The sequence below is a fragment of the Vulpes vulpes genome, chromosome 15 (genome assembly GCF_048418805.1).
Source record: "Vulpes vulpes isolate BD-2025 chromosome 15, VulVul3, whole genome shotgun sequence".
Classification (NCBI taxonomy): domain Eukaryota; kingdom Metazoa; phylum Chordata; class Mammalia; order Carnivora; family Canidae; genus Vulpes; species Vulpes vulpes.
This window is the reverse complement of record NC_132794.1, coordinates 70230660-70257582: the sequence shown is the minus strand read 5'-3', so window position 1 is coordinate 70257582 and position 26923 is coordinate 70230660. Positions and strand designations below refer to the sequence as shown.

At 50.9% G+C, this 26923-nt stretch overlaps 1 protein-coding gene across 10 annotated transcripts in view; it reads left to right on the top strand.

Moving 5' to 3' along the window:
• The window catches only part of MEGF11 (multiple EGF like domains 11), a 346779-nt gene that overhangs the window by 120481 nt on the left and 199375 nt on the right, over positions 1-26923 (top strand). For all 10 annotated transcript variants that reach the window (XR_011997433.1, XR_011997432.1, XM_072738858.1 and 7 more), the window contains exons 2-4: positions 3643-3748; positions 8064-8165; positions 12188-12288. Coding sequence is in view for 8 of the 10 variants with exons in the window: in XM_072738858.1 (XP_072594959.1) it covers positions 3643-3748; positions 8064-8165; positions 12188-12288 (309 nt within the window). In the remaining 2 variants the exon portion in view is untranslated. The remainder of the gene's footprint in view (positions 1-3642; positions 3749-8063; positions 8166-12187; positions 12289-26923) is intronic.

Below are 26923 nucleotides of genomic sequence, written 5' to 3'. Positions count from 1 at the left end.
CTGCCAGGAAGGAAATGTCCCCATGCCTGCAACTTCACTTCATGCCTGCAACTTCACTTCCATTCTCTGCTCCTTAATATGCAGGGAGCATGGACCAGAGGGAGGGGAACCAACTGATCTATTTACATGTTCTCTTTCTCTGAAGTGAAACCAGGGGCATTTTCTTATTTAATTATTAATGCCCTAAATCAGATGGTGCCCGATACGTTAACCTCTGTCACTCTGAATGGAGTCGGCCTAATAACCACAGTGGCGGCATCATTGATTTTCCCTCAGTCATCTCGTGAGCATATGTCTTTGGGATCCATCCTCTGAGCAAGAGCCCAGGGAAGCCCCACTCTGGTTCATGGCCAGGAGTCCCTGCCCCCATGGGGAGGCGGGGGTGACTCCTTTCTGGTCGCTCTTCGCTTAGCCTCAGTGAATTGTCTGAGACAAGTAGAAATACTTTTTCTAAAATTGGTTCCCGAAAGGAGCTGACTAGCGTGGCCTGGGACTGGACCCAACCTTTGAGGCATTTCTGCGGCACGTGTGAAAGACGGAGTACACAGGCTGGAAAAGCTGGCAGCGTGGGATGGGAAGTGGAAAGCACTGGGCCATGTGGCCCAGGCTATAAGCTACATGCGTGGAGCATGCCTGGCACCCAGTAGGTGCCATGCCCAGCAGGGGAGCCTGAGCTGGACCTCGAGTTGATGGTACTTGGACATGCAAAGTTGACAACAGTGACGGGGTGTTGAGGGCAAGGGGGGGTAGTGTGAACAAAGAGCAGGAGAGACCAGTCTGGGCTGGAGGGGGAAGTGTGGGTGATAACGTTGCATCTTTAAGACTGGGCCAGGTTCCAAGAAAGTCTGAGGGGCTGAGGGAGTCCAAGGGGGGGCCTTCCACCCTCAGGCTGGGCATCCTTCTTCCTTACTCCCCTCCCACACTTCCACAGAGGCAGATGTAATCGCAGATGGGGGACTATGTGGCGGCTGGTAGCAGGGCTGTTCCAGGCTTGGGGGTGAATGTCCCCTGCTCTGCTGGCCTTAACACAACCGCATGGACAGAGGTTGAGGTCGCCTGGCTGCCCGTGTCCCTGTGCCCCCTGTCACCTCCCCTTCCCATGTGCTTATCCAAACACTTGTCCCCCTCCCCCTCTCTGCACCTAGCACCCAGGGGTCTCACTGCCAGTGGGCATCAGCCAAACTGTCCTGTCCAGATCTGACTCCGAGAGAAGAGGTTTTCATGAAGATTTTAAAAGATCTCCCATATTCTAGCAAGGATCTGAAGTTGCCTCCATCTCCCACCCCTCTCCTGTCACTGTGGATCTCTCCTGTAATCCAGGCAGCTTCATCCTTTGATGCTTGAAGCTTCTGAAATTTGAAGATGAGGTTTGGGGGGGTGGTTGGCTCAGGAGATGAGAGGAGTGGTGGAGTTAGTGAGTCTGGGGCCATAGAGAGAACCAGAAAGGGGCAACCTCTCCTGAGGGCATTGTGATGCTGTGCCTTTCAGAGCACTGTGTCTCTTCCTTTATTTCTTTATTTATTTGATGGCTGATCTGCCCAAATTCCACCTGGAAGATGATGCTCATCCTACACTTGATTTTCCCCAAAACTTAATGCCCTGTCTGGGCAGGCTCCTTCTCATCCAGGCTGTGGCTCCTCCTCTGGGAGGGGGATGAGCTGAATTGTCCTGCAGCCCTAGAGCTGTGTGTGCTCCAGGCTGTCCCCTGCCCCCTGTGGGCCCCTTAGGCTTCCAGGGACTTGGGGGTGGGGCAGGAGGATGGTGTTGAGTGGGGAGGGGAGATGAGGGGCTATGACCTGCATCTTCTTGGACTTTGCTGAGTAGAAACACCAGAATTGCTTTTCTCTTTCCGAACTGATTTTCAGAATTTGTTTAGCCAGATTATTTTCAGATCTCAAACAGAAAAACCTCATTAATCATTAATTTGGACCCCTACAGTTATACAGAATTTGTGACAATTTGTTTATCTTTGAAGGAGCTGTTAAGAAAGAATTTGGTGAGGAAATTACTGGGGACGAGGAGGAGAGTATTTAACCTTTCACGAAGATGGGGGCTCTATTTAGCTTCCCTCCTGGTACAGATGGGGGTATGAGTGACGTGCATGTCACTCTTGTCTGTCCCTGAATGGTGCGAGTCCTTTCTTGTTGGCAAGCTCAGGGCCAATGGACTGGATGCTCAACCATTTCAAGCGTAGGGACCCCTTTCCAATGTCAAAATATTTTCTATACCATCCCCACCCCCCAGTTCTTAGAAGTTGCATTTTTTTTTTTAGCGTGGCAGATTGAGAAGAAAAGCTACTCTGAATTCGGTAAAGCTTTTAAGCAAATCATGATAGCATCTGTGTATACATGAAAAATAGTGCTATCTTTCTGAGTCACGGTGTTCATTCATTCTATAGCTGCTGTTTGAGCACGTATGAATTCCAACTCCCCTGGGCGAGATCCCCCCACCCCCACCCCGGATCCCCCACACACACAGGTGGGAACCCTTGCTCTAGGACCACAAGGTCCTGGAGTGCCAGGGCTGGAAAGAGCCTAGGGGGTCACTGCTGCTACACCCACCTTAATGATTCTCTACCTCTATGAAGAGCCCTTTGTTGGGGACCTTTTAGGGGACTAAGGGGACGGATCCCTGTGTAGGCTCACTTGACACCTGCCATACATCATAACTTCAGGGGCCTGAATCAAACGCTACAAGCTGCTTCCTGCAAGCCCCCCAGCAGCCCTTCATTCCTCAGTGGGAGTGATAGGAGTGTGGGTCAAGCTAGGGGGTGGGGGTCAGTGATAGCCCATAGCAGCAAGAGAAGCAAGGGCCAGCCCCTCTGGTTGGCCTGGGAGAGTTTTCCCAGCTCAGCTTCCCCAGGGGCCACTCCAGACACCATTCTTCTCTTTCTTTGTTGCAGGAAGGAGTCCGGGTGGGGAGACCTGGACATGCAAAAGCAGATCAAAGATGAGGGGGAGGGGACAGAGGAAAGACACTGCATTAAGGCCAAGACTTCTTGGTCCCAGTGTGAGCTCAAGGGCCTGAGGATATCCTGATCTTAAAGCCAAAAGTCATGCATATGGGCATTTTTCTGGGGAAGATTCCTTGAACTTTCATTAGATTCTCTCTCTCTCTCTCTTTTTTTTTTTTTTTTAAGATTTTTATTTATTAGAGAGAGAGAGAGAGCCAGAGAAAGCACAAGCAGTGGAAGCAGCAGGTAGAGGGAGAAGGAGAAGCAGGCTCACAGCTGAGCAGGGAGCCCCAGGCGGGGCTCAGTCCCTCCCAAGACCCTGCAATCATGAGCTGAGCTGAAGGCAGATAGAGGCTTTAACCGACTGAGCCACCCAGGCGCCCCCCTTTCATTAGATTCTCCAGGCAGTCTGCAAGCCAAAAAACTTACAGAAGCCCCGGCCCGGAATATCATCTTTTCCCTGACTCAGGCTTCCCACTCCTTGGTTACTCAGAACTGGTGAAGTGTAGTCAAAGCCTGCAAGTGTGAAATATCAAATGCTCATTACATGACGTCGAGGGCAAACTTAGTCTGTTTAGCAAGTCTGTTTTGCTGCTTCATGTGAGAAGTTTCGGTGGTGAACAGATGCCCAGGAAACCGGCCTGATTAATGAAGCTGCTTCTTTGCCCCCCCACCCCAACCTTCCACAGGGCCCGGGATGGCACTCTCAGTGACAGAGCTCCTTGTCTTCTCCCTCCTGCAAACTGCCTTGTCCCTGAACCCCGAGGACCCCAACGTGTGCAGCCACTGGGAGAGGTAAGATGTGGGTCTCAGAAGGCCGGGCCCTTCCCTGGGGGGCCTCCCCCTGGCTTGGTACTGTTGGGACAGCAGCTGCGTCAGGAGGCACAGAGCTGTCCTCCATGGGCGTGCAGTCCGGCTGGGGACACAGCACAGGTGCCGAGAGCCGGGCCCCAGCTGTGTAGATTCTGACTCTCAGGGCTGTGGGAGCTCCAGGTGGAGGGCCTTGACTTGGGGTAGCTGGCAATGAACCCTTGTCCCTCCCTGCCTTTGCCCTTCCCAGCCATTTTACAGATGAAGAAGTAGAGACACAGAGGGGCTCGATGCCCATGCACAGCCAGGCAGGGTGCAGCGAGTGACTGCGGTCCAGTTGGGTTACTCTTCAATACCGTGTCGCCTTTCCTGGTCTCCCGGGACTGGCAGTGGTGCAGCAGCTCACTTGTGCAGCCAGCAGTCAGTCCCAAGGAGGGCGGGTCAGGGGACTCTGCTGCTTCTGGCTCGTGGGGGTGGGAGGCCTACCCGGGGAAGAGCGGCCCAGGGCCTCTGCAGAAGAGCTGGCTGCCTTCTGGCTGCGGCGCTAGGTCCGTGGGGAATGGGCCAGGGCCCTGCAGACAGCCTGACTTTGAAGTACAAGGTTAAAGTATTGATTTTGGTGAGCAGAAAGATAGTGACCAGAGACCCAATCAGGAAAAACCGAATTAAACCCTGGAATTGATTGGCTGTGCTGACCAGGACGACTCTGCCACTTAGATGTTAATAAATCAAATGAATAAAATTAAGATGAGGGCCCAGTGGGGGAGGCAGATGGTAGAGGACAGGGGAGGGGGGCTGTCCAGGCTCGGTGCGTGTGAGGGTGAATGTCCCAGCCCCACGACGGGCAGCACCAGGTCCCAGAGGGCTGGGCTGGGCAAATAGAGGACCTCTGCCCATACTGGCATGATCACTGGTGACTGGGCACTCGATGGGAGGCCCTATAGGGTCGAGGCTGGAGCAGAAGGCAGTGCTACAGTGTGTACCTCTCAGGTGAAGTGGGAAGAACACGAGATCTGTAATGAGAAGACCTTGGATCATTCCAGTCTGGATCTTGCCACCTGCTAGCTGTAATGATTCAGGGGAAGTCTCTGAACCACTTTGAGTTTGCTTCTACCTCTGTAAAGTGGGAAGAATAATTACCCTGGCCTCACAGGCTTGTTAGAGGATCAGGGTACCAGTTTCACTGAAAGGGCTTTCAGGACTGTAAGGGTCAATTACTGTCCTTTCTTGTTGATACCTCTGGCTTTGCAGGAACTGCTTCTCACAGACTAATGCCCATCAGGCTCACTGGAGGCATGGATGAGAAACAGTCTCCTGGGTCCTAGCCCCAGAGACTCCGATTCTGTAGGTCTGGGGTAGAGCCTGGGAACATGCATTTTTCATAAGCTTCCCGCACGACTCTGCGGTTACTCAGGCCCCTTGCCCCTTCTGGTCTTGGTGCACTTAAACCTTTATTTCCCAGGAGGTGAGAGAGCTGTCAGGTGAAGTTGCATATTTTTAGTCCCTGGTTTGTAGACTCCAGCTTCAGAAGCCTCGTCCCGGCTGAGACACACTTGCTTCCTGCCCCTGGCTTTGCTATATCCCCACCTCTAGAATACCCCCTCCCTGTCCTCCTTGCTCTGCCTTCCCCAGGTCCTCCCACCGGGCCTCTCTCCTCCAAGGAGCCTTCCCTGATGGCAGAGCTCATCCTCACTTCCCTCTTCTTGGGGCCCCCCACTACGGATCACTCTGAACAGTGGATCAGTTCAAACTCAAAGCAAATTCTCTAATTTTTGAAACCTCCCCAACATCAGTAAATTTGGAATGTGAAAGCACTTTGAGCTGAGCCCGCACTGAGCTGGCTGTCAGCCGAGGCGATCATTCAATGGGAGGACCAGGACCGAGCCTATAACTAAGGTGAAGTCCGGGCCCTTCCCAGGGCTTCTCTAGTCCCTAGGGAGGAGGCCTTGCGGGCGGTGCCCCCATGACATGGTGTGTCTTCTTCTGGGCTTGCCCACCTGAGCTCCCCTGCCGATGACACGTGGACAGATTTAGTCTGTGTCTTTGCAGAAACATGCCCTGGTCCCCAGAGACCGCTTAGGGAGAATTTCTCAGCTGGATTAGTGCTTTTGGCAGGTTTCTTGTTAATTATGTCCCCTCCACCATAAAACCCAGCGGAGAGACCTCCCCTGGCTAATAAAGCCCAGCTCTACAAGATTAATCTGGTCCCTCATTAGCATGTTGGCAAATGAGCATGTTAAGCTGCCCAGCCATGAAACTGGGGGCACCCACTTCGTCTTGGGGACTTGGAGTAGATACAAGGTCTCATTTCCAGACTCGGTTGGCCCTGTGCACCCCTGCAGACCTGGGACCTGCCCTGGTGACACTCTCTCGCCCCTCTGTCGGGCTGATGCCCTTTCTCTGAGCACCCACTGTCTCTGGTAGGACTGGAAGGGGTGCTTGCACCCCCACCCTGAGTGCTTAACAAAGGTGGGGAGTCGGTTCTGTGCGTGGGTCTTTCTCCTCCTTCTCTCTGCCACCATGTTCAGGGAGTTCATCTCAGTGCCTAGCACAGGAGGTGACCCACGGTAGTCACATAATAGTGGTGACCAGCATCTATTAGATGCTGTGCATCCAGTAACAACTTTCCATGCGTTATCTTGTGTTGAGAATTTTACGCATCTTCTCTTGCTTTATCTTCCCACCACCCTGAGAGGTGGACACTCTTATTGCCTGGCTGGATCCTCAACAATGACTATGTGAATATTTGTTGTGGATTTACAGGTGAGGAAAAGGAAGCTTCCGTGAATTAAGTAACATGTCCAAGGATGTGCCACTGACAGGTGACAGGGTTCAAATGCGACCCAGAGCTCATGCACTCTCAGCCATTTATTCTCTTGACCTAAAGGGGGGTATTCAGGAGCCATGTGTGAGCTTAGGGTCATGGAATCTGAGAGTTGGAAGGAGCCTGTGGGAAGCCTGGGGTGGTTCCTGAGCTGCCTCAGTGTCCCAAGCCTGGAGATAGAACCAGATTTGGCCCATGTCTGCATAGATGTGTGCCTCTGACACATCTCCATTGTGCTGGCTGGTAGAGGCTGAGCAGGGACCCTCCTTACATCCTCAGTGCTTCAAAGAGCCAGAATTTTCCAGCACCCTGAGTCCCTGTGCCTTGCTGACTGCTCCTGGGCCCTCTTTCTGAATTCCAGATCTTTGACCTTTTGGGCATCAGAGAGCCTGCTGAGACCCACTCAGGGAGCTGGCCTGCCCAGCCCCCTTGCAAGCAAACCAACAGTTTCCTCAGGCGAAGCAGACGGGCTTTTATAGCCTGGATCTGGCCATCTGGCCCAGGTCAGTGAGCCGTCTGGGGGGAAACAGTGAGGAATACCAGCCTACATAAAAATGAATTCCTGATGTCTCAGCTGGGGCCCTCTCCCAGCCTGCATAGCAAGTGTGAATCTTTCCTTCAGCATCCGGGCTTGACCGCCTTTTCATACAGCTCCTGCTGGGGGCAGGCAGGTAGAAAGGCTTATGGGTTAAGGCTGAGATGTTCCTCCCCGTGACTTCCACCCACTGTTCAGGTTTACAGCCAACAGGCAGTATAACAAAATACTACTTCGATTAGGAGGTCTGGGGCATGTACTTGATGTTTCCCCAGCTTTACTGGAGGGAGAAGAGAGCAGGAGGTAACTGAGTGACCTTGAGGAAGTCTCTTATTCTTTCTTTTCTTCACTGTCCTTGTCTGTAAAATGAGGATAGCCATGCCACCTACCTTACAAGATTGTGAGGATTAAAATGGCTTAAAACACTTAATGCAGGGCACTCAATAAATATTAGCAGTTACTGGTATCGGCTGTGGGGTCCTGGACAGTCCTCTCTGTGCCTTCATTTCTTCAACTATGACATGGGACCACTTACTTCATAGAATTGCTACAAGGATCAGCTTCCATGCCTGTACTTTGAAAACTGTAAAGATCCAAACAAAATATTTTAAAACTTGTTGGCTCTGCCTTCCAGAGCCTTATAGAATAAACCTAATTTCTCCTTTATTCATTCTCTGAGAAATGAACAAATGAACTAGGATTTCAGAAAATGAGCTGGGTCACAGGGCAGTAAGGGATATGTCTTGGATCCAACCTGGGGCCAGGGAGGTTTGAATGCGGAGGGCATCCAGGGCATGAGGAGGATGAGGGGCAGGGGGAGGTTGGAGCCCCCAGACACTTGCCTGTGGGCCTGGCTCCGCTGGGGAAGGAGAGCCCATCTTGCATATCAGCTCAGCCTCACACTCATTGACCATAACTTCCACCTCCTGTCTGGTTCTCAGCTATGCCGTGACCGTCCAGGAATCATACGCACACCCCTTTGACCAGATCTACTACACGCGATGCACAGACATCCTGAACTGGTTCAAGTGCACCAGGCATCGGTGAGTACCTCTCTCAGGTGATGGGGCAGGGGGAATGCACTGGGCCCTTGGGGCTTGCCTTTGTGCCCGTCAGTAAACGGCCCCTGGAGCCAGGGAGCCCCCAGCTCCCTCACCCTTAGGATAGAGGGGAGAACTCTGAGGAACATTCTGCACATATCCTGGCATATCTTGACTTGGCCACCTTTTACCTCTGTCTCTTTCCCCGCCTCCCCTCCCAGTATTTCCTTAGATTACCTCCTGAAGAAATTGCTTTTCCTTGAATCTTTGCCCCCAGAAATCCAACCTAAGACAGATCCCTCAGAGCAGACATAGCCCCCTGCCAGGACTTCTGACTTGGGGAACTGAGCACAAGGTAGAATTGGACGCCCTCTTGGCACCTTGCAGGCTGCCCATAGGAAGCACTCATCTTTTTTTTCTTTTTTAAAAGATTTTGTTTATTTATTTGACAGAACCAGAGAGCACAAATGGGGGAGGGGCAGAGGGAGAAGGAGAAGGAGACCCCCTGCTTCAGCCTGGGGTCATGACCTGAGCCGAACGCAGATACTTAACTGGCTGAGCCACCCAGGCACCTGGAAACACTCAAACTAAATGGCTACATGTGGATCTCTCTTGCTCTCTTGTCCGCGGCCCTCCTGCAGATCATGCTAGTCTCTCATGTCACTGGGGGAGAGAGGAGGGAAGGAAGAGAGAATACATTTTATTGGGTGACCTGGGCAAGTTGCTTTATTTGGGGATTCCCAGTGTACTCATCAAACATACAATGACCCTTGCCCTACCTACTCACAGGGCCCAGTGAGGTCAGGGATGTGAAAATGCTTTGAAAAGTGCAGGGAAAGAGAGAAAAGTGAGCTATTAGATCTGGGCAAGGTGGCACTATTATTTGAGGGGTGGAAACCAGCAGATGAAGGGTTAAGTGAGTGCATATCAGGGAGGCCACCTGTTAGGCCTCTTTCCTAGTTGGCGAACATCTGTGTTGGTTCCAGATATCTCTGGCTTCCTCCTTGTGGACCTAGTCCCTCTTTGTGGTTTATGTCTGAATCACGGCAGGTAGTATTGTGGATAGGGAAACTTGCTCTATGCGGAAGAGGCAAAGTCCTAGTTTTCTTCGGGGTTTCGGTCATAAGTTGCTGTGAGTGTTGACATAATAGCTGCTTTAAAATCCTTATTTCCAATTCTAACATCTGTGCCACTTCCGTGTGGTCCTCATTCGTTGTCTTTTCTTTTATATAGGCAGTATTTTCCAGTTGCTTCGTGTGTCTAGTAATTTTTAATTGTGTTCTGGGCACTGTGAATGGCAGAGACTATAGAAAATGAAATCGGTTACGTTCCTCCCGAGAACATTGATGTGTTGTTGTTGTTTGTTTCAGCAGTCAGCTAACCTGGCTACATTCAATTTCCAGACCCTGCAAGTTCAATATTTTTTAGCCCTAGCTAGACTGCATGAGTCCTGCCCTCTACACCCACTATTCAGGGGCCAGAAGTTTGGGAAGAGATTTTACAAAGAATATGGGGCTTCCTCTCTGTGGCCGTCTTTTCTGGGGTTTCAGTGTTCACTTTCAAGTTGCTGGATTCACTCTGGTCTTGTCTTGTGGTCCTTCAAACCAGTGAGGCTGTGTGTTTTCTATCTGGATTTTAGCCACCTGGAACATGGCAGACTGGGGCCTGCCCTTGAACTAACCTCGCCCCATGCCATTTCCTTCTTTGAGTGTCTCTTTCTCTCCAGTACCCACCTTTGTTCTCTCCCTAGTGCCTTCTGGTAGTTGTTTTTTATATTTCCCCCAGATTGTATAATTGTAGGATCTTTGGTCAAATAGGAGCTACTCCGCCATGACTGCAACCCCTCCCCCTAGCCCTTGACTGTGACATGAGGAGGTGGGAGCAAATACCTCCTTCCAACTTCCCTTGCTGGGCCAACTTAGCTGCCTGTGGCCCTAGTCAAAGTTGGAGGCAGAAATAAAACTCCTCCTCCCTCCATGAGCTCTGTCAGGCCCTGTGCCAGAGCCAAGTTTGCTCTGAGGTGTGGCTTTGTTGGGTACCCAGAGGCCGGGGCTGCCATCCATCAGCACGGGGGGCAGGAGGGGGGTAAGGTGAGTGAGTGGCTGCTTATTAAAATAGGCTGCATTCCTGGAACATGAATTATTTTGCTAAATTATTAGCAGCAGCTTTCCTGCTGACCTGGGGTATGTGTGCTGACAGCCACACCGTCAGTCTGCTTCAGGGTGGAATGGTTTGTTTAAATGCAGCACCCCTTTTCTGACAGCCTGGCCGCTGGTCTCTTCCCTCTCCTGCTCCCCACCCCAGCACTGGGAGCAAGTGAGGTTGGGACAGCCAGAAGCAGTGGGAGACAGCTCTCTCCTGGGAGGCTTTTGTGGTGCTGAGGCCACTTCTCCACTGGAAGGGCTGGGGGATAAGCCAGTGGGGTGGGACGACTGGGTTGAGATGAACTTTGAGCTGAACCTGACTCTTTCTCTGAGAGGCTTATGCCACCCCCGAAATTGCCAGGAGCTGCTTTCCTGTGCCAGGGAACTAGCTTCACTTTGAGGCTGGCTCACTTTTCATTATGGGCTTTTGACAAAGTAGAATGACCTTAGTTTACGACATTCCCAAATATCACAGATTTCCCTGGAGCCCTGCACTGTCATTTGTCATAAAGTGAGGGCTTTAAGGACTGGAGGGCTGGCCCAGCCTGTGCTATGGGACTCCTTCCCACGGTGGCCTAAACCTCCATGGAAAACATCTCCCATGTCTGGACCCTGTTACTCTGCCCCTTGAGGAGGGGTCAGCAGGGCAGGCTCCCTTGGGGTGTGGGTGGGGATGTGAAGGAGCTCTGGCTTCAAAGCCTGAGGACTTGGCGTTGAGTCCTAGACACACATCATGACCTTGGGAAGTTACTTCCTCCCTCTGTCCTTTAATGGCCACTTCAATCTCTTCCATTTGACCCTAGTGTGGGGAAGGGGCTTTGTCTACCAATACCCCATTTTGACTTCCTCCTAAGGACTTGGTCCTCCCACCACCCATTTACCTGGTCTTCCTCCGTCGCTATGGCCATCCTATATGGCCAGCCACCCACCCTATGGGAACTGGCACAAAGCGCGAGGTTAAGCCTGGTGGCACTGAGATAAGAGTGACTTGGGTTAGAATCCTGACTCCGAAACCGATTCATTGTGTGACCTTTTGTGAGTCATTAACTTCTCTGAATAGCAGTTTTCTTATCCATAAAACAGAAGGAGGTACATAAAAATAAGAATAAAAACTCTAAAAATAAAATAAAGATAACACAGCAGTGCTACCTGCCTCAGATAGAGAATGGAATGAGGTTTTGCCTATAAATCCCTCTGGCACAGGATGAAGTGTCAATACCTGTGTCAGCAGAAGGGCCACATTCCAGGTCTCTGACTCCCTGTCCAGAGCTTCTCCCTGGGATTTGGCTTCTTCCTCTGCAGAGCCAGGGGGTCAGTTCTGAGCCTTCCTGGGCATGGCATGTGAAGCTCTTGCCCAGGACCTGTTATTTGTGGTGTGAGGGGGCATTCGTCTGCTGTCTGGGACTGAGTGAGACTCAGAGGGCTCTTTGCTGACTCTGTTTCAGTTCTGCAGCTGGGTGGACCAGTTCTCTGGGGGTCATGAGCAATCTGCTTATTCGGGTGGTAGCCATGGCAGAGATGCTCTCAGGGCCCAACTCCAGTCCAGTTACCCCTGGGTCTGGAGGTTTTAAGGAAAAGCCCCTGGTTACCTTCCATGATCACACCAGAAAGTATCTTCCACAACCCTTCTCAACATCATGCTAAAGAGTCTGGGGAAAGTCAGCAGGTATAGCAAACACCATGTCAGGAATACATCCTGCATCACAGTGGCCCAGATGCAGCCATAGATTTTTCTTTATTGTGTTCCTTCATATTCGAAGCTGCCATGCATTTTAAAGTAATTATTGAATGGCATCCTCAATATAGCTTAACACAAATATCATTCTAACAGGAGTGATTGATTTTCAATACTTTCAAGTGGCTTTCTCCCTTGTGCCTTAGGATCAGTTATAAGACGGCGTATCGGCGTGGCCTCCGGACCATGTACCGGCGCAGGTCCCAGTGCTGCCCTGGCTACTATGAGAATGGAGACTTCTGCATACGTACGTAGGAGCTGCCTCTCTTTTGGCTTCACTGGGGCTGGGAGGTGAGGGGAAGGAACCAAGGGGAAGGGAGGTAGGGGAGATAGGGCTGTTATCCAGGCCCTGGGCAGCAGGCCTTGGCTTACTGAGGGCTCCAGAAGCCCCTGCCTGCTGCCAGCTCTGGGAGGATCATGGGTCTGGTCAAACACATTAGCACAGATTTGTCCATCATATTGATCTCCTAAGAGGAGACGCAGGTCTCCAGGAATGGATGAGCACATTCCTTTTCTAATTTCCATTAGTGGTTGTTGGTAAAGCTCTTGAGTAGACGCAGGTCAGTTCTAGGCCCTGAGGGTCAAGAGAGAAGTGGACACTTTTGGAGAGTGCTCTGAGGAGCAGTGGGGAAGAAGGACTGAGTGTCTGGCACAGATCTGAAGGGCTCAGAAAGCTTTGCTGGATGCAAGGAGACATGAATGGTGAAATGGGTGGCAAGATGGAGGGGGGTGGATGGATGCAGAGAGGGTAGAGGGAGGAAGGAAGGCAGCCGGGATCGTTGGACAGCAAGACCATAGTACCTAGAAGGAGGATGGCAAGAATTTGATAGATCACAAGGGGCCAGTTCTAGGAAATGGGAGCATTTCCAGAAAGGATCAGGAGACACTGAGGACAAGGTGGGTGCATAAAAGACACATGCAACCTTCTTCCCTATTTGTTAGCCAGTGGCTTAGAAAACAGAAGCCGTAGTATCCCCAGAGAGACTCTGAGATGGAAGGGCAGTGCTGTACAGTGGGAGATAGATACCCAGGAGTCTGCAGATCTGGGCTCTGATCCCAGCTTCCCAGGGATGTGCCTTTGGGCAAGTCACTTAACCTCTCAGAGAGAATGGCTATAGGGTTAAAGTCTCTTAGAGTCCAACGGACTCTCTCCCACCACCTCTGATAGGTGCAGTGGGGCCAGTATGGGCTTTCCAGTGGTGGTCAAGGGTTGTCTCAACTGCAGAGAGTGTCAGAGAAGCTTTGAGTCCTGCCCCCATTAATGATAGAGGGGAAGCCACCCCCAAAACTTCTGCCTCTTAATTTGGAGGCAGATTTGGAGAGGGAATTTCCTTGTTAACATTCTCCTTGCCCTTCAGGTGGGCAGAGTGAGCCAGTGTGAGAGAGATAATTTGGGCAGGGTGGGCGTGTTCGTGTAGGGAATGAAATGACAATTTTCCCCTGCTGATGTTACATATCCCCTCTTGCTGGAGAAGCTCGATTCTAATTGCATTACGGGAGCGAATGAAAAATCCTCCCACAAATGGGTTGAGTAGTGATAGTTTTGCAGGAAAAATACAGAGATACTCATGCAAAGTAATCCCCCAAAGGCTGTGTCTCAGGAGCAGAGCAGAGGACTGGGCTGGGACTAGGTGTTGGCCAATACCTCATCTGGGATGGGGCTCCCACGGGGACCTGGGTGTAGAAGTGAGATCAAGACCAAGGTTTTACTGCTGCTGCTCTGTCTGCCCGGAGGAGAGTGTGAGGCAGGAGTGTGGTGTGACCTAAAACTCATAAAGCCTGAGCAGAATGGATGTGAGTGGCCGGCCCTTCAAGGCTCAGGGCCCAAGGATGGACTCGGGAAAATGATGAAGGGAATTCAGATGTCAGCACAGGGCTCCAGGAATGGATGAGCACATTCCTTTTCTAATTTCCATTAGTGGTTGTTGGTAAAACTCTTGGAAAATGAAGGGCAGGCCAGAAGCACTGAGTGTCCTGATTGCACAGGCTAAGTCTTGCTGACAGGGAAGGGCAGCTTATAACCTCCCACCTACTCCTTATGTAATGGCCAGGTACTGCTTGTGGGGCTGGTGGCCGCAGGCCATCCACCTCCAGGAAGCCAATTTTAGGACTCAAGCCTCTTTCTGTAGGGGACAGGAGTTCCAGCACTGAGTTGGGTCACTGGCATGCAGGGTGCTGGTGGTGATGATGCAGAGGGGCCTGGGTTTGAGTCTCAGCTCTGCCCCTCCCAGCTTCTTCCTCTTATGCTCCTCCTCGTGGTCTTCAGAGCACACCCTACTTCCACTTGATACACATCAATGCATCAACTCCTCATAATAGCCCTCTGAAATAGGTACCCTGCTCTCTCCCATTCTATTGGAAACTGAGTCACAGAGTGATTATGTGACTTGACTGGGTTCATGCAGCTAGAAAGTGGTAGAACTGGGATCTGAACCTAAGCTGTCTGGCCCCGGAGTCGGCTCTGACCCACTTGGACAGGCTGCTTCTCTCTCCATGAGCCTAGCCCAGATGCCACCTCTTGGTACCTCAGTTTCCATTCATGTAACATAGGGATAGTGATACCTATACCTCCAGATGCAGGGTAGGGGCTTAATAAATGCCAGCTCCCTACTCCATGGCTTTGGGTCTTACCATTTTTTTGATCTTGGCTTTTGTTTTAATTTCTCAGACCTCCAGGAACCCTGTCCCTGGGAAAATGTGCATGACATATATAAACCTACGTGCGCATACACAGCCCTTTGCACATAGTTTCCCTGGGTTCATGGAGCCCTCAAACCCCTTACAGAGTCTTTGGACCCTCAGTAAATAATTTCTGCTATATGTTCATGTTTATCCATTCAATTTACACTGTTGCTTGTCAGCTTGTTTCCTATGCAAGTGCTTGTTTGCTAGACACAAAAGATAGTTGCTACCTCGAGGAGCTTGCAGCCTAGTGGAAAGAGATGGTCGGCACATGGATAACTGCCCCCAGAGTTACAGATGCTTCAGTGGGTATCTTGGTAAAGTAGGGCCGAGTAGAACGGAGAGACTGTCTTCTTCAGCCATGCCCACTTACCGAGTGTTAATGAGGAATCAGCTCTAGACAGAAGAGTCAAGGGGGAAGCCCTCGAAGGGTGTTCAACCCAATATTTATTAGATGCCTACCAGGGCCCATCCATAGTGCTAGGCCTTGGGATATAAGAGAAGTGTTAGGAATAGTTCCTGCCCTCATGGAACCTACAGTCTTATTGGGAAGGCCAGGCCATATGCAGAAAAATCGGTGGGTAGCAGCCAGAGGAGAGCCTGCCTGGACTGGCCTGCTCTCACTTGGGGCACCTCGTGAGGGTTTGGGCTGGATGGAATGGTGTCTTTGGGCATGGATGAGATGGGGAACCCCATCAGCAAAGATGACTGGCCCGACCATGGGGGGTGGGGCTGATCTGGGTTGGGAGGCCGGCTGGGTGAGGCAGTTACTCCATTCCCGAGGGTTGCTGTTTCAAGAAACACAGCCTGGCTGGCTTCATCAACAGGAGCATCCTGCCTTACCCCACGGGAGGCTTGAAGTCCAAATCAGGGGGTCAGCACGGTTGGTTCCTTCTGAGGCCTGTGATGGGAGATCTGCTCCAGGCCTCTCTCCTTGTTTCTGGTAGCCCCGTGGCCTGTGGCACTGTAACTCCATTCTCCTCCTGATCCGTGTGCGTGGCTCCAGGTTTCTCCTTTTTATAAGGACACCAGTCTGACTGGATGAGAGCCCACCCTGATGGGCTTGTTTTAACTTGATTTCCTCTAGAAGACCCCATCTCCAAATAAGGTCACATTCTAAAGAATTGGCGAGTAAGACTTTAACGTGAATTTTAGGGAGACATAATTGAGCCCATGAACAGGTGAGTGCCGCCTATTGCTAGCGTTCTCTTGTTCCTGCTTATTGTCATGGGAAGAAAGGAGGGGGAGCAGCCAGGCCTTGTCAGCTGTCCAGAGGCGAGTGGAGACCTCGGAGTCAGGGAACTTGCGTGAGGGGTTGTGCCCAGGGTTCTGGGTGCCAGATGAGAGGCTTGCAAACCCAGAAGCATTCAGGAGTTGATGACCTGCAGCTCCTGCCCCACCACTTCTCCTTCTCCACCTCTTGGGGGCCAGAGAATCTCCAGGTTGTTTGGGACGCCTGGGTGGCTCAGTGGATTAATGCCTGCCTTCAGCCCAGGACGTCATCCTGGAGTCCCGGGATCGAGTCCCACATCGGGCTCCCTGCATGGAGCCTGCTTCTCCCTCTGCCTGCGTCTCTGCCTCTCTCTGTCTCTCTCTGTGTTTCTCATGAATAAATAGATAAACAAATCTTAAAAAAAAAAAAAAAAAGAACCTGGTGAGAACCCATCTGATGCCAAGAGTCCTCAGGACTGTGCACAAAGCATCTGTGCTTTGTTCCCAGCTGAGGGGACATCATCCTCCCTCCAAAGCCACCTTCCTGGTGCTCATTTCTTGGCAGAAAGTAAAAGGACACAGGCTCAGAGTAAAAGCCTTGACTGACTCTGCCACCAACTTGCTGTGCAATCTTGGGCAAGTCCCTTTGCCTCTCTGTGCTCACATAGGATAGATCATTCCCATGTGTGGAAGGAGTAAGATAAAATAATGAGTGAGCTTGTCCCAGAACACACCGTCTTCAAGCTGAGGACTCACGTGCTTTATAAGTTCTGGAAAATTCTCAGCCATATCTCTTCTAATATCTCCTGTCCTTCATTCGCTCAGCTTTCTCCCATTAAAGCTCCAAAATGTTGGACATGCGTTTCACTCCCTCTCTCTCCTAGGCTCTCATTTTTCATCTCTGTATCTCTCCATGCTGTATCCCGGCGATTCTCCTCAGATCCATTTATCAAATCCTTTAGCTTTGCTAATTAACCTGTCTGTTGAGGTCTTAATTTCAATACCAGTGTGTTTCATGCCTAGGAATTCCATTGGTCCTTCTTTAGGTCTACAGGTTTGCTTTTCTGTTTTTATGTTTTTCTGTAGTGTCCTGTTCTTTTATTATAAATTCTAATCCTTCAATCATTGCTTTAGTTATTTCAAACATATTTCTTTTATAGTCTTTTTTTGGATGGTTTCATCTTGAGCTATTCGTTCTATATGGTCCAGATAGTTCTATCTCAAATCTGTGAGTTTGGTTGGCTCAAGTTCCTAGAGTATCAGTCCTCCTGGGTGTGGAAACTGCTGATTCTCCCTTGTGGTGGATTATTTCTCTGTTTATAGGTTGTCATTTCTTTTTTTCTATTTTTTTATTTATTGCTGTGAAGGCTTGAGCTTTTTTTTCTCCTCCCCGCACACTCTGGGGTGTATGAGTGCCCCACACATCTGTCTTGCATTTTCTTATCAGGAACACTCATGGTTTTCTTTCTTTCTTTTTTTTTTTTTAAAGATTTTACTTTATTTATTTATTCATGAGAGATACAGAGGGAGAGAAGCAGAGACACAGGCAGAGGGAGAAACAGGCTCCATCCCAGAAGCCTGACGTGGGACTCGATCCCGGGTCTCCAGGATCACGCCCTGGGCCAAGGCAGGCGCTAAACCACTGCGCCACCGGGCCCACACTCATGGTTTTCAAACCAAACTTGGTATGGGGTTCTACGCTGAGGCTGGAACTATGGTAAAGGCTTAGGGTTTTTTTGTTTGTTTGTTTTTTTGCTTATTCCTCTGAAAAAAAATTGATGTGAAATTCAAATAATACAGTAGTAACAATTTTGAAGTGTGCCCTTCAGTGGCGTTTAGTGCATTGACAATGCTCAATCACCTCTGTCTAGTTCTAAAAGGTTTTCATCACCCCTGAAGGAGACCCTGGACCCATGAAACAGTCACTCCCTATTCGCTGCTCCTCGTTTTTTGTTTCTTATGGAAAACTTTTTACTTATGCAGAATCTCTTATTTTTCACTTAGGTGGTGGGAGCATTTTCAAGGTTGCCCTACATGGAGCTGGCAACTCTCAGGGCCACATCTGCCCCTGCGTCGGTGTTAAACTTCAGTCTCCTAGCCGGGGCTGGGGGCAGCGGGCAGCTGACAGCTGCTAGTGGGGTCCCACATTCCCTGGGCTATCTCAGCTTCCGCATCTGCCCTTCTGCACTTCCTATAAACTCCCCGCCTTTTCCTACACTTGGGGGTTTACCTTCCTCTCATTAGAGCTCAGTAAGATATCTATATTTTTATTTTATTTATTTGGTTATATTTTGGGAGCATTTTTGTAGCAGGAGGGGCCTACCTCTGAACTTTGTCCCTGTCACTGGAACTATGCCTGTTTTATAGTGAGCAGGGGAGTGGGGGCTTTATGATCAGACCCAGTGACATTGAGTTCAATGCTTTCTTGGACTGATTGTTGACTTCCAACAACAATAATAAAACAGTGTAACGTCTGGCAGGGGACCTGCCACTTTTCCATGTGGTGTTTCACTTGTTTCTCACAGACAGGCGGAGGGTTGTTAGGGCCCCTGCAAAGTGGAGGGAGCTGACACCAGGGGATCCTGAGTGCCTTTTCCAGTGGAGAAGTACAGCCCAGGAATTGAGATCTGTGCTCCCCCACCAGCCCTACAGTTCCTCTCCTGCAGGGGATTTCCTCTCCGGAGGAACCTGTGGCCAGGAGAGACAAGTGGGGTCAGACAAGAAGGTAGGTGGAGAGGTTTGTAGGGAGAGGAAGGGACAGAAGACAAACTGGTTTGATTTCAAAATTTTGCTAAGGTAGGTCTCAGTAGGTGCCAGGATGGAGGTAAGGAGTGGGGGATTGCTGCATGTATGTAGACACAGACCTGTAGGTCTCATAAAATAATTCCCTGCTGACCCTCTAGAAGGCTCCCCGGGGAATGCAGCCAGCTGCCAGCCCCAGAAACAGTGCTGACGCTCCTCTCCTGGGTCACCAGCACCTGGTGCTGAGCTTTGCTGCCTAGAACAACATTCATCCTTCCATCTGTCCATCCATCCATCAACATTTATTAGCTTTCTAAGGCACTGCTGAGTCCTGGGGTTAGAGAGATGAAGAAGAAGCATATGGTATAGTGGGAAATATATAAAATTCCAACATAGCCTGATAAGCATACTTTAAATAAGTAGGCAAGGAAACTGAGGGTGTCACCGGGGGGGTGGAGGTGGGGAAGGAATGGCTGTTTAGCTGCCCCAACACATCCTCATCGAGTGGGCAAGGTTGATGCAGCCACCATGGTCTGGTCTCCATTCTCCTGGGCTTAGAATATTCATTTAGGACGCCCGGAGCGGCTGAGCTCCAGGTGGTGATTCACCCTGACCAAACTCATAAGGTACTGATGCTTAACCCTACTGCCGATTAATTCATTTACAGTGAGCACACAGAACGTTTGCTCCTGTCCACTTGTTAGTGCTTTTCAGGCCCTCATAAAGAATTGTTGAACATGCAGATTCATGGTAACAGCACCAGGCCCAGTGGGTTGTCTGGACACCCCCGGTTGGCACCTATTTTAGATTCCTTTGATTTTACTGTAGAAGACCACCTGTCTGAGAGCCACCTGGTCCCTTCTGTCACTCAGTCCCACTGGTTGTGATGCTACCTCACCTGTCCATCTATCCCACGCAAAAGCGAATTCCCGAAGCAGAGGGACCATGTCTTCTACGTGGGTTATTCCCCGGGCAGGCACAGTGCCTGGCGCTTAGAGTGATTAATTACTGAATGAGTAAGAGAATGTGTGAATAAAATAAACTCAGACACCCAGCACTCAGAAACCTCTTTGGGAGAAGCAACCATAACTCTGGGGAATTATGGGGACTGGGGCATAGTGGGGATCAAAAAATACTCTTTTTTTAAAAAACATTTTATTTGTTAGAGAGAGCATGAGTGTGGGGCAGGGGCGCAGAGGGAGAAGCAGACTCTCCACTGAGCAGGGAGCTCAGCGTGGGGCTTGATCCCAGGACCCTGGGATCTTGACCTGAGCCAAAAGCAAATGCTTAACTGGATGAGCCACCCAGGTGCCCACCCCCAAAAAAGACTTCTTAAAGGAGGTTAGTTCTGAGTGGAGTCGCAACGATGAGTAGGAACTTGCCAGGAGGGCAGGCGATGGGCATTAGTGAAGACAGACCCTGAGTTTTAAAGCCCATTCCTTCCCCCGGGAGACTCCCAGAGCATGTTATTTGCTTCTCTGTGCCTCGGTTTTGTCATCTATAAAATAAGACACCCGTGTTAAGTACCTGCCCCTCTGGGCCATCGTGAGGATGAAATGAGTGACTGCAAAGAAAGCATTCGGGACAGAAGCTGGCATATGGCGAGGGCTCAGTAAGTGTAGCTGCTGCTGTTTGTGTTCTGGATGTGAGGAGGACACTCTGTGGCAGAGAGGCCAACGTGCGCAGAGGTGGGAGGTGGGAAGGAGCAGACGGGATCAGAGAACCATCAGCAGGCCTCTGTGGCCAGAGCATGGGAAGTGTGGAAGTGGTGCTCAAAAGGGCTGGGTGGGGATGGGTATGGACCCTGAGCACGACCCCGAGGATCCCGGGCAATCTCATGAGGGCACTGAAGGGGGAAAGCAGCCATGGTGATGTCAGGGAGCCATCGGTCTGGGGGCAGCAGCCAGGAGGTGGAAGAGGAATCAGGAGGTACGTGGGGATGGGCCAGCCATGGGCAGCTATGCTTGGTCAAGAAGACACAGGAACTCTGGGGTCTGGCTGGCTGCATTTTGCTGGCCTAGCCCTCAAGTTCCCCACTCGGTGTTTCCCCCACCTGCAGCAAGTGCTAGCAAGGTCCTGGATGCTGACGCAGTCACGTGGAAGGATCTAGGCGCTGCTCCTTAATTACCAGCTGCAGCTGTAATTAAACCTCTGCTATTGGACCGGACAGCCTCTGAGAAGGAAGCCTTAATTGGTATCAGAGCAGCTGGGCATTTGTGTAAAGTCCCTTTCTGGGTGTCCTGAGCCAGGTAATGCCTGGGAAGGAGTAACCTGTCCCCTGCCCAATTCTCTGTATCTCTGCGGAACTTCCCAAAGGCCCCACTTTTCGTCTTCTGAGTTCCCTCAACATCTATGGGATGCGGCTGTTATTTCTGGTACTTGTTGGGTGTTGGCTGCTTCTCTGATGGCCTCACTGTGCCGGCCCCAGCTGACTCCAATCTGCTCCCCCAACGCCCCCACGCTGGCCTCTTTGCTCTTGTGCTCATGCCCCACTGCAGCACAGGGGAAGCCTTGTGTGCAGTCCCCTCTGCTGGAGCACTCTTCCCCCAGAGAGCCAGGTGGCTCTTTCCCTTATTTCACTCCATCTCTTCACAAAAGTCATATCATCAGAGTCTTTCCTGACCACCCTATCTGAAATAGCAGTCCCCCCACCATCTTTCTATTATCCCCTTTATCCTGTTTTGTCAATTAGTGCCATTGCTACCTGATTCAGAGACGTAGAACGCGTCAATTTTTATTTTTGGTCTCCCCCAGCTAGATTATGTGCTCAATAGGGATCAAGGACTTTGATTTGTTCCTAGCTGGTATCTCTGCTCTTAGAACAGCCCCTGGCATATAGTAGGTGTTCAATAAATAATGAATGAATGAATGAACAAATGAAGTATAAATTCCTAAGGGCAGGAGCAGCCTTTTGAAAACATACCACTGTGTGGTCTACAGTGGCTCACAGGGGCCACGGATGGAGTAGGGTGGCCCTACTTCCCTCCGGTGGCCCCCCACTGCTGCTTACTCCCAATGCTGTACCCCAGGCCCCTCCATGCTGAGACTCCTCATTCTGTATCTTGCTTCCCTAGGGTCCCATTGTGGTCTGTGAGCCTTTCTGCCCCAGCCAGGCTCCTGAATTCTCTGCACAGTCTCTCTCTGGGATCTCATAGCAACTGCCCGGGCTTTTGGAACCCCCGGTACTGCATTTTCTAGCAGCTCTTGGAGACTCAGTGCAGAGCTGCATGGTCTCTGGGGAGCCCCACCCGACACCTCCTTCTCCCCTCCCAGTCCTGACCTCAGCCGCCTTCACCCTACCTGCCCTTACTTATTCTCTTTCTCCTTGAACAGTGAGCTTCTTGAGAGCCATGGCTGTGGGACCCCTCCGTGTCCCTAGCACCCACCACAGGGCCCAGCAGGGACACGTGCTTTGTGTAACCTTGTTGACTGGAAGGAGGCCATGTGGGCTGGCTTTTCCTGGGGATCCTCAAAGGAGCTCCTTGAGAGCCATGGCTGTGGGACCCCTCCGTGTCCCTAGCACCCACCACAGGGCCCAGCAGGGACACATGCTTTGTGTAGCCTTGTTGACTGGAAGGAGGCCATGTGGGCTGGCTTTTCCTGGGGACCCTCAAAGGACACTCAAATGAGTGGTCCTTGGGTGGGACCCTGAGATCCCAGAGTGGAGAGTGGCCTGCCTCAGGGTCCTTGTCCCCATTTCTCCTCCTCCCTCTTGGGTTCCCAGAACCCTCCAGAGTTCTGCTGTCTGCACCCAGTATCACACATGTGTGCAAAGAGCCTGGAGACCCTGCTCTGGGCTCTGCAGGGATTAGCCCACTGTCCCAGAACCCAGGAGGCTAACCCTCTGGGTTGGAGCTAAGCTTCCAAGACAAGCAAAATTCCTCATGCAATGCTTCCTGGCTTGTCAAGCTCCTTCTTCCCTCCTGGCTCCTGGCCTTTGTACTAGAGAGGTTTCAAAACACGGCCATTAATGGGGCTTTGTGGGTGATGGACAGGCCAGTCCCCAGGTCTCTTCCACTGTGTGTTCTTTGATTAAGGGAAGCTGCGTGGCCTCTGTGAAAGTGAAAATGACATCTTAGGGTCTCCCTTTGCTCCAGTGTCCACTCAGTACTCTTGTCTTTGAAGAGCCTCCATCAGCTATTCATCAAGTGGATGGGATGGGGGCCAGCTGGGAAAGCTGGACGCCCCCTCATACCATGCTGGCTGGGCATTGGCCAAGACTCACAGAAGGCCCAGGAGCCAGGTCCCCTAATCTTGTTGCAGGCACACAACTGCTCTCTCCGGCTTATCCATACCTGGGGATAAAATTGAAAATATTTAACTACATGTGTGGCTGTCCTACCAATAGGTTAGAATGGAGTAGGGACGTAGAGGCCTTGCTGCGGTGCCAGGGGTTAAGTCTGTGGGTGCCCGATGAAGGGCAGGTAGGCGGCCGGGGGAGGGGCAGGCCTGGAAGCACTTACCAACTAGAGCAGAAATATTTAACTGTTTTATGTTTTTAATTTTTATTTTTTAAAAAAGATTTTATTTATTCATGAGAGGCACAGAGAGAGAGAGGCAGAGACATAGGCAAAGGGAGAAGCAGGCCCCATGCAGGGAGCCTGACACGGGACTCGATTCCGGGTCTCCAGGATCACGCCCTGGGCTGAAGGCAGCGCTAAATGGCTGAGCCACTCGGGTTGCCCTATTTAACTGTTTTAATATCCACTACCCTTCTCCCCAGTCTAAGTCTTGGCCTGAACCTGAAGATGTGATTGATCTGGACCACATGCATGATATATGGATGCTTGAGCTTCCAGCTATGTGTACGTGTGTGTGACATTGTGAGTCCACATGTGTGGATGCTACTCCCAACCCATGAATGGGGGTGTGTCTCAGGGTGCCTGACTGGCTCAGTCCGTAGAGCATGTGACTCTTGATCTTGGGGTCATAAGTTTGAGTCCCACATTGGCTGTAGAAATTACTTAAAAATAAAATATTAAAAAAAAAAGAGGGGGAGTGTCTGTGTGACATGTTGTGCCAGACAATGTAAAGGTCAAGAACACAGACTCTAGAACCAGACTGCCACCTCCTGCCTCTGTGACTGGGGGCGAATTACTTAGCCTCTCTGTGCCTCAGTTTACTCAATCATAAAGTGGTGTAACAATGATACCTTTCCTCACAGGGTTGTCATGAGCATTAAATAAGTGAATAAATGTAAACCAAGCACATGGTAGGTGGTGTGGAAATGTTAGCTTTTATTATTGCACACACACTGGTATATTTGTGAATATTGGGTGCGTGAGGAGCTCCCCCTCTCACATGTGTGTGTGCGCATGCGTGTTCTCGGCATCTAGACTTGCTGCATGTGTGTCACATATATACCAATGCAAAGGGCCCCATACCCCTCATGCCAAGTGCAGATCCGCATGCTCATGTATTTAGAGTGTGTGTGTTCACGTCTCCTCTGGTTCTCCTGAGAGTCACCTTCCCCATCGTGCTTTCCTACTTTGTTTTCTCCTTTTCAAGCAGCCAGTGGTGCTGAATTGTCACCAAGGGAGCCAGAATTGTGTCTTTGCTCTGGATGAGGGGGGAAAGGGGAAGCAAATGACACCATCAATCTCCTTCTGGGATGGAGCAGACCTGGATCCAAGGGCAAAAGCCAGGGAGGCCCTCCTCCCACCCCTGGCCAGCCAAAGAAGTCCACCTCTGGCCACCTTTACAGGTGGGCTTAGCTGATGGCAAGAAGAGGGAAAGTCTCAAATCTGGGAGTCTGGGGGACCCCAATTTAAAGGCAGCCCTCATCCAGTCAGTCTGGTCAGGTGGAAGGACCAAGGCCTTGGCCTCTGTTTATCCACAAGGTTCCATCACCAAACAAACTGCAGAGGCCTGATAGTAAATCAGCAGTGAGTGTGATTTAGAGGACTGTTTGTTTGCTCAGCTAAGCTTTTGGCAAGGTAAATGCATAAGCTGCAGAAAATCTCTTTGAAACAGCCGCAGGGCTCAAACGCCCTTCAGTCCTCCATAAAGGATTCTCAAAATTATATGGACTAGATTAGTATCTCTATTACATAAAACCATTTCAATGCCTGCTCTGGGCTTTGAGAATAAAGTCACCGGACAGACCTTTTGTTGCTGTGTGCCCCTCCGGCACATGGTAATTGAAGATTTCCCTTTAAAAGTGTGTCAGGTGGAAAGAGCTCCTAATTTACTAAGTGGAGGGGCCTTTGTTAGGGAGAGTGATGCTTTGTTCTGCTTGTCCCTTTTAATCTTGTTTTTGCACAATGGACTTATATAAAGCACTACCAGCTGAATTGGTTCTGGAGGCAGGAAGGAAGGCTAGCAGGGCCTTCCCTTCCCTCTTCCATCTGAGGCTCTCCTCCTCCTCCTCCTCCTCCTCCTCCTCCTCCTCCTCCTCCTCCTCCTCGCCGTCTTGCTCTTACCTCTTCTGGGCCCCGACCTCGATCCCGATCCCGTGGGGCAGGCACAGGCCCTGGGACAGACTCTGTGGCTTCCTGGCAGTGGCTGCTCTAGCTTTTTCAGATCAGAACACACCCTCCCTCTTTTTTAATTGCCTCTCTGCATGAAACCCCAGAGGCAAGATGCGGGGTTGGGACTACATTCTCTGCTGGTCACTGGGTCTGAATCGAGATGAGATTTTCAGCCCCAAAGTCAAATGCCATCTGGTGCCTGATGGGATGGTTTTGGTTGGAGGTCCTCCCCAGCCCTGGATCATTAAGTAGCATTTGTTGTTGGAGAGTCCTCCCCATGCTGGCTTCTAGCTCTGAGGAGGAGGTCGCTGACCCTGGCTGAGAGGACTCTCTAGCAGGGAGCCACCCCCTTGGGGCTTGAGCCCACCAGGGTACTATCAGATGCCAGCCGGGACCTGGCTTTCAGAGATGGAGCTCTGCTCACTCTCTCAGCTATCATCTTGCTTTGCCGGATACTGGATTCCACCTCCCTGGGTTTTAGCTTTCTCAGGGTAATTAGAAGACCTATAGGCTCTGAGCTTCTTTGCAATGCGAGTTCCAGTGATGGAGACTGTGGGGCAGAGGGTTTTCCCATTGCCAAGTTGATGGACACAGTTAACATGAGCCCTAGGACCACGGGAATAGTTTAAAATGGAAATAAGCAACTGGAGGAAGAACCAGATAGCAGAGTGGCACCACGATTGGCCAAGGATCATGAAACCGAGACAGGGAGCTCTCTGGAAATGCTGCAAGGGGTGGATGTACATATTCCTGGGCTTATCATGACAAGTTTCCTACGGCCGAGAGGTTCATAAGCTTCCCGAGGGCAGGACCTTCTGGGGGTGACACAGGCCTTCACAGTTTCTCCTAAAGATTTAACTACCAGACGGGGTGGGAGAGGGAAGGGGAAACTGTTGGAGAGGCTGTTTAGGCACCAGGCCCATGGGAACACATCCTCTATAACGACTTCCTTTGGTGGGCATTTGCCTTCACAAAGTGAGGAACTCAGGGAGTTACTTTTTTTTGGTGTCAGGCTGTCACATATGTTACCTCATTTTATCCTCAGAATGACTTTCCTTTCTAGGAGCTGTTGCTCTCTTCACACCTGTGAAACTGAGAGGACTTTAGTGTTTTGACCAAGGGCCAGCATCCAGTAAGTGGTGAGCCCATTTCCAGTGGCCTGGCAGAGAGGAACCTTACACACTGGGGCCCCAGACCAGGCTAGGGGCAGGGGTGACCTGTCATTATACTCAGGCTCTGTAGCAGAGCCTTCAGCTCAGGCTCAGGAGCCTGGGTTGCAGCCCTGGCTGTCCACTTCAACTAGCTGAGCAACCCAAGACACCTCATTCCCGCCTCATTCCCCTTGCAGAGTTTCTCTTGTGTATAAAATAGTATCAAACCCATCCTGCAAGACCACGTGATGGGGCTTTGTAATCACGAGCCCCTGCTGACCCCCACCTAACCCATGGGGTGGCAGGAATAATGATCTTCTCCTCCCTCACCTCTTCCTCCTGCCACTTCTTGGTCATCATTGTAGCTAACACTTATATAGCACGAACTATATGCCAGGCCTCCCTTCTGTATTCACTTAATCCCTACAACACCCCTGCAAAGTAGGGACTATTAACATCTCATTTTGTAGAGGAGGAAATGGAAGCACAGGGAGGTTGCATAACCTTCACAAGGCCACCCAGCAATGAAGCAACACGGCTGGAAGCCAAACCCAGGCATCTGGTGTTGGTTCTATACTCCTGACCAATCTGTTACAGCCAGTGGTCTGCAGGCTCAGCTGCCACA